We start from the raw sequence: 12,170 nt of genomic DNA on the forward strand, positions 1-12,170 counted from the left end.
TGCGAGATTGGCGCGGACTGGAGCTTGGAATTCGCTGGCGATCGTCGGATTGATTGGAGCTCGGTCTTCTCCTCTCGCGCGCGCTCTCTCTCTCTCTCTCTCTCTCTCTTTTTCCAGAAATACTTTGAAGTGAAAATGGAAGTGTAAAATGATTTCCGTGGTCAAAGCCATTTTTTTTCGGTCAACGGATTTCAATTTCCGAAAAATAGAATTTTTCGGACCAACCAAACAGCCCCATTTCTGGAAAAGCATTTCCGGAAGTGATTTTCACCCAAAACAAACACACCCTTAATTTGGATTTTAATTTTTATAAATTTATATTTGGTTATTTGTTGTGGTTTTGTGAAAGGGATATTTCTTAAAATATTCTGCATGACATGGGGTAAAGATGCAACCATATAAAAAAGAAAACGGTTCCATCAACTGTTAATTCTGGAACCTAACCTATAAAAAAAAAAAAAAAAAATTGGAACCTAAGATTTGTTAAAGCAATGCAAGATTGAAATTGGAATCTAACGGTTGTCTATGTAACTGATAATTCCATTAATGAGTTATTTATTATATCTTATGGTTGTCTATGTGACTTTTTTCTGGGATATTTAATATTTTTAATCACGCAAAGAACCATGTCAATTATTTTTTTTATTAAAAAAAAGAAGCAATGAATCAATACCTAAGGCGATCGATGTTTTTAGTGGCATGATTTTTTTCTTTTTAATAAAAATGGTGAGGGGACAATTACCCAATACAGTCCTATTAGGCATGAACATAATAGACTTGGTAGTTCCTTTACTGGTAATGAACCAATATTTAAGAACTTTACATTCTTAAAGCATTTTACTTTCTTTTTTTATTAAAAAAATGGTCTGTTTGAAAATATATACTATTCGTCCCAAAAATTCAGCTATGGATGTGGTAGATATTGAGCAAGGTTAGGATCACAACTAATTTGTATTATGGGCTCCTATTAACTCATAATGAGAAATTTGAATGAGAAGAAGAAATAATTATGTATAAATCATGGAAAACTAAACTCTTATAATTTCATATCATGGATCGTATTACAAGGGTTTCTCTCTAGAACAAAGACACTCTTATCTTCTGGAAAATTCTCCTTTTCTCAATAATATCTTTTTCTCATGTATTCTATGTGTTTTTTCTGCCCTTATCCTTCCTTATATTAGCTCTATCTTCTTCTTTAGAGCGTGTTGTCCTTGTCCACCTAAATAACTTCCTGTCCCATCAGACTCTTCTTTCCTTATTTTTCATCATGAAAGGAGACTTCTAGGGCTTTTATTTATTTATTTATTTACTCTTCAGGCTTGTCATTCTGCATTAAATGAGGTGGTGCCAAGTAGGTGACCTTCATCAATGTGGAGAATACTGTAGAATCATTAGGAAGCTTCAGAAAACTTCCTCGGAGAAACTCATGCCTTCTAGAATTCTACCTCGGAAGTTTGGTTAGACCTTAGATGGGGTCCTCAACATTTGGATCTAGGATGGCACTATGGGGATGGCAATTTTGCCCCACCCCTCTCCGGTTTGCTTCGTGTGGGTTTTCCCCGCCCCTCAAAGGTGGTGGGGTGGGGATGGGGCAAGATTTTAGCCCTACATCACGGGGCTGAGATAGGTTTAGACTTTTTAAACCCACCCTGCCTTGCCCGTCCCTCTCCCCCCCCCCCCCCCCCCACGCATTGCTAAGGATTATAATTGTAAATTTTTTATATCTTAAAACCCTACTATTTAAACAAACATATTAATATTAACTTATTTTATTCTACCCAATGTGGTTCTCTGCATTAAATGCGGTGGTGCCAAGTAAGTGGCCTTCATCAATGTGGAGATTACTGTAGAATCATTAGGAAGCTTCAGAAAACTTCCTCGGAGAAACTCATGCCTTCTAGAATTCTGCCTCGGAAGTTCGGTTAGACCTTAAATGGGGTCCTCAACATTTGGATCTAGGATGGCGCTATAGGGATGGCAATTTTGCCCCACCCCTCCCCGCTTCGCTCCGTGCGGGTTTTTCCCACCCCGCAAAGGTGGTGGGGTGAGGATGGGGCAAGATTTTAGACTCGCACTATGGGGCTGAGATAGGTTTAGACTTTTTAAACTCACCCCGCCCTGCCCTTCCCTGTCCCCCCCCTCCCCCCCCCCCCCCCCGGTATTGCTAAGGGTTATAATTATAAATTTTTTATATCTTAAAACCCTATTATTTAAACAAACATATCAATATTAACTTATTTTATTCTACCTAATGTGGTTCTTTGCTTTTATTTTGTTATGTGTTAGACTATGAGAGAGAGAGAGAGAGAGAGAGAGAGAGATATATATATATATATATATATATTTTGTGATTGTCTTGTTAAACACTTGGATATATTTTTCAAAATTTTTCTAAAAATTGATTTGATTTAATGGGATAAATTTAGTTGTAATTTCAAGTATATTTTTATTAATAAAATATGTTTCATTAAAAAAATTGTACTAGTTATAGGGCAAATTAACAAAAAGTAGAGTTTTACTGAGTGGGGCGAGACTTTGTGGGGCCCCAGGGGGCGGGGATGGGGTGAGAAAGTTTTCCTCGTCATGCAAGACGGGGTGGAGATGGGACAAGACAAAACCATGCGAGGCGGGGACGAAGACCCCATCTTTCAGTCCCGCCCCACCCCATTTTCAGTCACCCCAATTTAGGATTTATGCTATTGCCAATAAAGTTTATGTATTAGCTAATCATCCAAATAGCTAGGAATGTAATAAGACCAAGCATAAAAAAAATGACACATTTACACTTACATGAAAATCATGACTTCAATGCTATTTCAATGTTCACTTTTTGTTGCAAGGTCTCGTTACACTCCTAGCTTTTTTGGTGATTAGCAAAAACATAAATCCTACTAGCAAACGCATAAAAACTAAATTGGAAAGATTGCAAAATATTGACATTTAAAAATAAAAAAGAAAAGTCTCCGAGCATGCATGTATAAGCTAGTTAAATTCTTTGTTTTTCGTTTTTGAGATAAAATTTTACTTTAGTTTAATTTAAGTTTATGTGTGTGAAACTCTCTTTTGGATATTTAAATCCCGACCCTTCTTCTGCCACATAGCCCACAAACATTTATAATTATTAAATGACTATCACATCAAAAGTGCTATGCTTAGACCTAATGGGAGCCCCAGAGACATGAAAATGAAAGGAGAGGAAAAGGTCATAATTCATACTTGAGATTAATGACAATGGACCAGATGTCCAGATTCTCCATAAGCCCATACTTATCGAGTTCCAAACCCCTAGTTGTCCCCTGTCAATTTATTTATTTTTATTTTTTATTTCTTGACTGAGAGCGATAGAAATTAACATTTTTAATTTTTTGTCCCCTACCATTTTAATATTCCACTTAGTTTAACAATCTGATAGTTATCCAAAAAATCTACTGCTTTTAGTTTTTATAGACACAAAGGCAAGTGATGGCTGTTTGGTTTGCGATCAGCTCATCGCAGTGTTATACTGTTTCTCTTTGGCACCTTTATCCCAATGCCAAACGTCCTTGACTTCCAAGCATCATAAAAGCTGCATCTCAAATTCCAACTTCTTGACCATTTTCGGCACAAAAAGGGTTATATTTTTGTACCTTTATTTATTACTTTTTTTTCCCCCAAAAAAAAGAAGATATACATATTCTAAGCACCTATCAGCCACTAATCTTTGTAGGGAATCGGTTGGTTGAAAAATTGCCGGCCACATACATCAGTCTCATCAACTTTACGTATAGGCAGAGAATGCTTCATTTTACATTAGCCTCTTAAAACACTGGCATTTCGGGTGTAAACACCCTAGTTGTTATTTTATAATTTAAGCTACCCAAAATCCATTTCATCCGTGTTTGTAAATTTAAAAAAAATTGCAACTTATGAATAGTAAAAGGTTGCATATATGCAATCTTACTGTTCATAGGTTGTAAAAATATTTATATATATATATATATATATATGTTATATTTGTCTTATAAAAGAAAATTATATCCGTTGTTTTTGTTTTATGTTTATGTGTTAGTGGAATTCCTATTTAGAAGAGCACCCAAGAAAACAATTTATTGATGATATAATTATTAGTCTTTAATTTTCAAGAAATTTTGCTAATATAGAGGGTATAAGAAGAAGATGTAATCTAATAATAGATTTGTTAAAATTCATCTCTAATAAGAAGATATTGAATAATTTAAAACTACAACTAATTTTGTAATTAAATTTTGTCCTTAAAATAAATTGGAATCCATAAAATTATACATATACATATAATTCTATTTATAAAAAATTTCACTAGTTTTTTTAGAAACAATGGATGGCTTCACAAGCTGGATAATTTCCTAATTTGCATATGAAATTGAATGTATACATAGGGAGAGAGAGAAATATGAATTAATGGACTAATAATTGCCAGAATTTTTTTATTATGAGTAACGTTTGTCAAGATACTAAAAAATATTTGGCAGCAACTAAATCTAATTGTGGTAGTTAATACAACACTGGCCCTTTAAGATTTTTTTATTTTTTATTTTTTTTTGGAGACGGGCCTTTAAGATTTTGGAATATGAGAATTTATGAACATGAAATATAATGGTGTAATAAAGAGAGAAATTTAATTACACATGCCACAATTAATAAGTGAAAAGAGCCTTCATAGAAATTTGATAAAAATAGCAGCTTCCTTTCTTTACATTAAATCTAGGCTAGCTTAAACTAAAAGAAAAGAAAGAATTTATTCACATTTAAAAAAAAAAAAGGAAAAATTAAAAAAACAAAGAAAGAGAAGAAAAAGAAAAGAAATTGTACGGTGATATAAAACACATCAAGTGAGAGGAAGGATTAAGGATATGATATGAGGTAGTAGTAATGGCTAATGGGGTGGGTTTAAGCATTTGATGACGGCAGTTGGGAAACGGGTATCCAAGTGAGAATGGTGGGAGTGGGAGGGTGGTTCCACATGTTCAACGGTGCAGAAAGAAAGTGATTTACATTACATAATACATACAGCTAGATAATGACCATGACCAGTGAGTGCAATGGATCCTAGGTGTCCTTCCCATTCCCAACTCTTATCAACGTTCTTATTTTTTTCCCCACTTTCCCTCAAATCATACCATGCACTGCTTCACCTTCATGTAGGCCCCAAACACCTTCACACTCTCCAACATCAAAAACACCCCCCTCTAAACTAAAGTTCTCTCTCTCTCTTTCAAAACAAAAGTCCCGGCAAATTCGCCTATGATTGATTTTCTTTCTTTAAAATCTAATTTTCGACCAATTTTATTATGCCCTCCTCCTTTATTCCTTTCAAAGCCAAACGAGTGTGATTATCGCATGTTAGGATGTGCACCTGTTCAAAATTGTGTATACAAATATTAATGTTTTATTTTTAGAATCTTTTTGTTAGTGTTTCTTTTTTTTTTGAAACCTTTTTGTTAGTGTTTCTTAAACTCGCCGTTACAATGCCAATTAAAAAGATTGTGTATCGGATGAGTGAATGAAAAAAGTGTGACAGATTGGAAATTGGTTTAGTGATGGGGTCCCATGTAATGGAAATGGAATACTAATAGCTGGCTAATATTTTGAAACCTTGACAGTCTGGTCCTCATCCCCCACCTATTCCAAAATTCCAACCCCACAAACCCATCACAAAACACAACCCAACAAACAATAACCCCACAAAACCACAATCCCCTCTCTTTAAAAACCCACATCCCACGCAACTCTTTCCCACAACCCCAACTCCTCTTCTCTCTCTCTCTTTCTCTCGTAATCTCTATATTTAAGGTGTTCGGTTCCTATAGAGTTTACAATTATATTGTGAAAGAAATTAGACATGGCTGAGGGTGAGGAAGTTCATAAGCAAGCCCAAGAAACATTGGCAAGGGTGGAAGAAGAAGTGGTGGTCACTGATGTTCCACAAGCTGAGAAAGCTGCTCCCACCACAGTAGAGAAAGTGCCACCACCTGTGCCAGAGACAGAAGAGCCAACAAAGCCCAAACCCATTAAAGAAGAGCCTGAAGAGGGTGCTGCTGATGCTGAGGTATCAAAATCTGGTGACAATATCAATGATCTATCTGGCTCCTTCAAGGAAGAAAGCACCAGAGTTTCTGATCTTCCTGAGACCGAAAAGAAAGCTCTTGAAGAGCTTAAGCAACTCATCCAAGAAGCCCTTAACAAGCACGAATTCACAACTCTGCCTTCACCACCCCCACCACCCCCACCACCACCCAAAGAAGATCAAGAAAAGCCAGAAGCTTTAGAGGAAAAGGATAAGAACCCAGTTGAAGAAAAGCCTTCCCAAGTTGTTGCTGATGATGAAACTGCAAACCCAGAATCAGAAACTGCAGCAGAACCAGAAAAGATAGCAGAACCAGCAAAAGAAGGAGAAACAGTTGAAGTAACAGAAACAGTGGTGGTTACTGAGGTGATTGAAGAGAAGGTGGCTGCTGAAGTTGTAGATGATGATGGTGCAAAGACTGTGGAAGCCATTAAAGAGACCATTGTGTCAGTCTCTTCTTTGGTTCCACAAGAGCCTACTCCTACTACTTCTGAAGCAACAAAAGAGGCAGAAGAGAAGGCAGCTCCATCCTTGGAGGCTGAGGCAGTAGAGAAAGATGCAAAGGTTGAGACTTTAGCTTCTCTGCTTGCAGAGGAGGTATCCATATGGGGGGTACCTCTTCTTGCAGATGAGAGAAGTGATGTGATACTGTTGAAGTTTTTGAGGGCAAGAGATTTCAAAGTGAAAGATGCTTTCACCATGATCAAGAACACGGTTAGGTGGAGGAAAGAGTTTGGGATTGATGAGTTGGTTGAACAAGAGTTGGGTAGTGATTTAGAGAAGGTGGCGTTCATGCATGGGTTTGATAAGGAAGGACACCCTGTGTGCTATAATGTGTATGGGGAATTCCAGAACAAAGAGCTTTACCAGAATGCATTTTCTGATGAGGAGAAGAGGCTGAGATTCTTGAGGTGGAGAATTCAATTCCTAGAAAGGAGTATCCGGAAATTGGATTTCAAGCCAGGTGGTATTTCCACCCTTGTTCAGGTCAATGACTTGAAGAGTTCTCCTGGGCCTAACAAGTGGGAACTTAGACAAGCAACCAAACAGGCTCTCCAATTGCTTCAAGACAATTATCCTGAATTTGTAGCCAAACAGGTATGCATTTTTGTTTTCTTTTCTTAAATTATTATTTGTAACGTTCTTAGTTGTGTCATATGTTGTTTTAATTTTGGGGTTGACTGTTTTTTAAAGGTGTTTATCAATGTCCCTTGGTGGTACCTAGCAGTCAATAGAATGATAAGCCCATTTCTAACTCAGAGGACTAAAAGCAAGTTTGTGTTTGCTGGTCCTTCCAAGTCTGCAGAGACCCTATTGAGGTCAGTACCATTGTACCATATATTGTATCTACCTCTCTTATTTCTCTATGAAGGGTTACTTTAGAGGCTGCTTTGCTTAATAAATTTTGCCAATGCAGGTACATAACTGCAGAGCAGGTACCAGTCAAATATGGAGGACTGAGCAAAGATGGTGAATTTGGCACAACAGATGCTGTTACTGAGGTTACTGTTAGGCCAGCGGCAAAGCACACAGTAGAATTTCCAGTTACTGAGGTGTGTTATTCTATGTCTTTATGGTCAAGGGTGATTTTTGAGAACCAAGGAATTAAAAACTCATCCATTCTAGACTTTACTGTGACTTTAAGCCTTAAAATTCGATATTCTATTATATACTGTTTTTGGTAAAATTTTTATACTATCTTGTGTTGTTGAAAATGGGAGGAATCTTTTCTTGGATTCTCTGAACACTCTGTAGTGACATTGTATGTACATTTTTGTGTTTGTTTTTACTCTGCTGGTACAATTTAACTGGGCTCCCTTTAACTAGGGACAAGCTGTGAGCCTATGTTTTGTAGATAAAAAGCAAATTATAATTAAAATTTGAAATACTAAGACATACATTTGATTAAATGATTTCTGAGAATTTGGAATTATAGTGTAGGGAAAGATAATGTGATATATTAAATGTACCATAAATGGAGAAATGTAGTACATGGCAATTAATTGATGGGAGAGGACTTGTGTGTAAATTATCAACTTTCCTAGGTATATACTTCATGTAGTAAATGGCAATGAATAGATTATCGTGTGTGTGTTTGTTTCTCAAAAAAAAAAAAGACAAGAAAAGAGAAGGAAAAAGGTATACACTTCATTTGGTCTCCAATATGAGAAGTGAACAGGAATCAAGATTTGGAATACTACTAAAAGTTCATATCTTGAATAATTTTACTACCCGCCTTCTCTGCAAACAAATGGAACATTCCTCCTGCTCCTATGCAATGATAGCTCTCATTGAAACTCATTATTATAAATGAGTAGATTATATGCCTAAAGAAGTGATTATAGCTTCAACTTTCTGAATAATTAAAAATAATATGGGAGGAAAATCTTTAACTATTTGCACTGTAAGTTTACAAAGTAAGTGCAATGCACATATATCAACATATAACTACCAATTAGAAAAATACAACACGAGAAAGTCAATAGCCTATAACAAGCAAAACCCCCTCTAGATGCCTTTTTATGGTGATGTCAATTACATTAAGGGGTTGAAGAAAAGCTGGTTTTCTATATTGTTTTGTGAACTGATTATATTTCACCGGAGGTAACAGCATGATTAGAGCGCACAAGTTATGCAAATATGGCACATTATCAATTGATTTGAGCATATCATTAGGGAAAATATCTGTGCTTGTTAACAACTGAAGTTTAAGTGTGATCAAAGTGATAATAGCAGTCATTTCCTCCCCTCTTAACCATACAAGAGAAGATAATTTTGTATCTTTCTTTTGGTGAACATTAAACTAAGTTTTTATGACATAAAATTATTGATATGCAGTCCTGCCTTCTCACTTGGGAGGTCCGAGTTGTGGGATGGGATGTGAGCTATAGTGCAGAATTTGTGCCTAGTGCACAAGAGAGTTACACTGTGATCATACAGAAGGCTAGAAAGGTCGCCTCATCTGAAGAACCAGTTCTTTGCAACAGTTTCAAGATTGGTGAACCTGGCAAGGTAGTACTGACCATTGACAATGCTACCTCTAAGAAGAAAAAGCTCCTTTACCGCTTGAAGACCAAGGCTTCTTCTGATTGAATGAATTGAATTGTTCAAGAAAAAGAACAGTAAGGCCGTTTTGCTTACATTCCTGCATCCAGTTTTATCTTCATCATGATCATCAAAGATTGAAGGATGGGGTTTGTTGATTATAGATAGGGAAGCAAATATATTTGTTGAGGGTGGTTTTTTCTGTTTTCTTTTTTAAACTGAATGTTTAAATATACATTTTGTGGTTATTTATTAAATATGAATATGCTTTTTTAAATTAAATTTGTAATTGGTGGTGGCATGTGAAATCTTACTGATGTAGAGAACATAATTCCATTTCATGAATTGATTTTTCGGGGGAGCTATATATATAACATTTGTGGGGGCTGGAATGCAGCTCAGTTACAATTGCCATAAGAACTGTTCCAAATTTTTTGTGTGTAAACTTTTGTTGTCCCCTCATCCATTTTTTCCTCTATGTAACTAAGTTTTTTCTGGAAAATGGTACTATGCATTGGTTGCTTGGTGTACCTTGATGAAAATATGATATCTTGTGACACTGACATATATGACACTCCGCCCAACATATGGGTCTCACCGGCATAACATATGGAATGGGGCTCACCAAATATGAGTGGGCATCTTATAAAATCGTCTCATAACATACATTTTCTTTTTACCACATTTCCTGTAATTATCTTGACTACCTTTAAACTACAGAATGTTGAACCTGATGTAATTGTCAAGAGCAATAGAACTTGTTTTACGCAATCTAGTTCTTTTTGCCTGGTTTAAGTACGTTGGAGATTTTGAGAACCTTCAAGTTTCAATGAAAGAAAGATTTGGCACAATGTGATGCAAATAAATATTTTATTTTATTTTTTGGTGAAAGAGGATATTAGATAATTAACTAGAAATAAGTCTGTTACAAAAGGCTCCCTCTCTATCAAGGGAGCATAGGTGCTCCACCACAAGCGATAACGTGATGCAAATTAAGAGAGCTAAAATTTGGAATCATTATTATCTTAGACATGTCAAACCATGGTTCATACCTAGCCTTTCGGCTGAAGTGTTACACTTATATTACGTCGGCCTCTCTCCACATATAGTCTCTCCCCATGGAGAGGGTACTTGTTCAATTCGAGAGGTAGAGTATCCTCAAAGCTTCATGTAAAATAAAAAAAATGGTGATAGTATTCGGTACACAATTGAAATCATGTTTTAAGTTTTAACAACTTTATTTCAGTTAAAAATGTGAAATCGTGTTTTGATTTTAAAATTATAACTCAATTTAGTTTCAACTTTTGTGCGTACAATTTAATGCGTGCAACAATAACTATCATAAAAAAAAAAAAAAAAAAACTTGGAATTGGGAGAGATATTTTGCTAAAAGCCAGTTTTGATATTTGTGAGATACATTTTTTATAACGTCATCTTCTTATTAAGTGTTCATTGTTTTTTCCATTACACTAAAGCCACTTCCATCAAGTCAAGTTTTGCAACTTAAGAGGTACATCTTTCAAGATTATTGGCAATTAGGAATTACTAAAATAATCATATAATGTCTTTCTCGGCCGAATACATTTGAAAATTTCAGCAGCTGGTTTTTTCCTGAATTCTTTTACCTTTGTCAAATTCCTTCATGCCTAAAGTCAAGTACCCCTTTAAACATCCATATTAATTTGGGATCATATTTTTTTTTCCTCATTAAAGGCCAACTTCAAACTTGTACTGTGTCTCAAATATCTTCTTTTCCATGTCTCCTATTCCAGCTTCCTAAACTGTGCCAGCCATGGACCATGGTTAAACATGCCAAATGCACAGAACAATTTATATTTTGCAGACATCTTGGGACCCATGAAATAATACACATTGTTCTAAAACTTTTTAAATATTTTTTTCCCTCTCTTCCGCACTGATTTTTTTTTTTTCTTTTTTTTTTTTTTTTTCCGCACTGATTTTCTTTCATCCTGAAACCCACTAGCTTTGAATAACATAATCCATTTTACTATATGCTTTAAACATAATTTCCTTTTTCTCCCCTACCTTTGAGTCTTTTTAGGCATGAAGAGAGGTGATTTCTTTATCTTGTAAAAGTGGTAGATGGACGATGGTCATCATTTATACTACCCCACCTTACCTTAATAAAGTGCACGGTTGTTTTCCTACATTACTTTAATAAAGAATGTCATATAGTTTGTTTATTTTCTTTCTCATCATTAATCAAGATCGCCCAACATATTATAAATGCAATCCCTCAATGTACTATGATAATAAAGGGTAAAGAGGCATCCAATGTGAAAGGCATTTGAAGTTCAAACTGGTATATGGTCCAAACCTTGTCACGTAGTCCTTTTCTTTTGCTTCTTGTTTGGTTTATGTCAAAATAAAATGACAAAAGATCATTCTCTGATCTGGCAAAGTAAAAGCTTGAGCGGCAAAAGTATGGACCCAAAGTATATTATGTGGTCGGGGGTTAGATAGAGCAAACAATGCAGAGGCTGCGGCAGCAAAATGCAGGTGTACATTCACTTCAGTGAGTTTGGCACTTGGCATCATTTTTTTTGGGTGTCCTGGAGCCTGGTCCCAACTCTCAACTCTCGAGGCCAAAGTGCATATTTCAAGTCCTCTCTCATGCCCCATGTGCATGATTTCCATTCCCTTTTAATTTAGTGAAGTCCTTTCTATAAACAGTTTTTTGAGAAACAGTTAAAACATCAAATGAGAGCATTAAAGTTTAAACATGGGTCCTCTTTTCATTCTTTTTCCTTGATGGCCATCGTATCAAAAGTTGTCTACCTTCATCAAATTGTTTAGAGTGGACTGTCCTTGCCCAAACACAGGCCTGTTCATTACTTTCTTGACAGTTTCTTTAGACCAAGTTGCCTTTAGCCCTTACCTACAGCTACAGGCTACAGTACGTTAGAATTGTTCGATAAAGGGTTCAAATACTGCATCCAAGGTGATAAGATTTTATATTTTCTGATATTTCGTTCGGATGAACCTCGATCGTTTTAGTTGGAAATATCAAAGAATGAGG

The 12,170-nt window shown here is 35.8% G+C and overlaps 1 protein-coding gene across 1 annotated transcript; it reads left to right on the plus strand.

The window, feature by feature from the left end:
• The first annotated feature begins 5,726 nt into the window (after positions 1-5,726).
• Positions 5,727-9,497, plus strand: LOC126703693 (patellin-3-like). The gene is made up of 4 exons (XM_050402745.1): positions 5,727-7,183; positions 7,280-7,404; positions 7,503-7,638; positions 8,924-9,497. The coding sequence occupies exons 1-4, from the start codon at positions 5,861-5,863 to the stop codon at positions 9,176-9,178; spliced, it is 1,839 nt and encodes a 612-aa protein (XP_050258702.1). The 5' UTR covers positions 5,727-5,860; the 3' UTR covers positions 9,179-9,497.
• The last annotated feature ends 2,673 nt before the right edge of the window (positions 9,498-12,170 follow it).

The sequence above is a fragment of the Quercus robur genome, chromosome 10, assembly GCF_932294415.1.
Source record: "Quercus robur chromosome 10, dhQueRobu3.1, whole genome shotgun sequence".
NCBI lineage: Eukaryota > Viridiplantae > Streptophyta > Magnoliopsida > Fagales > Fagaceae > Quercus > Quercus robur.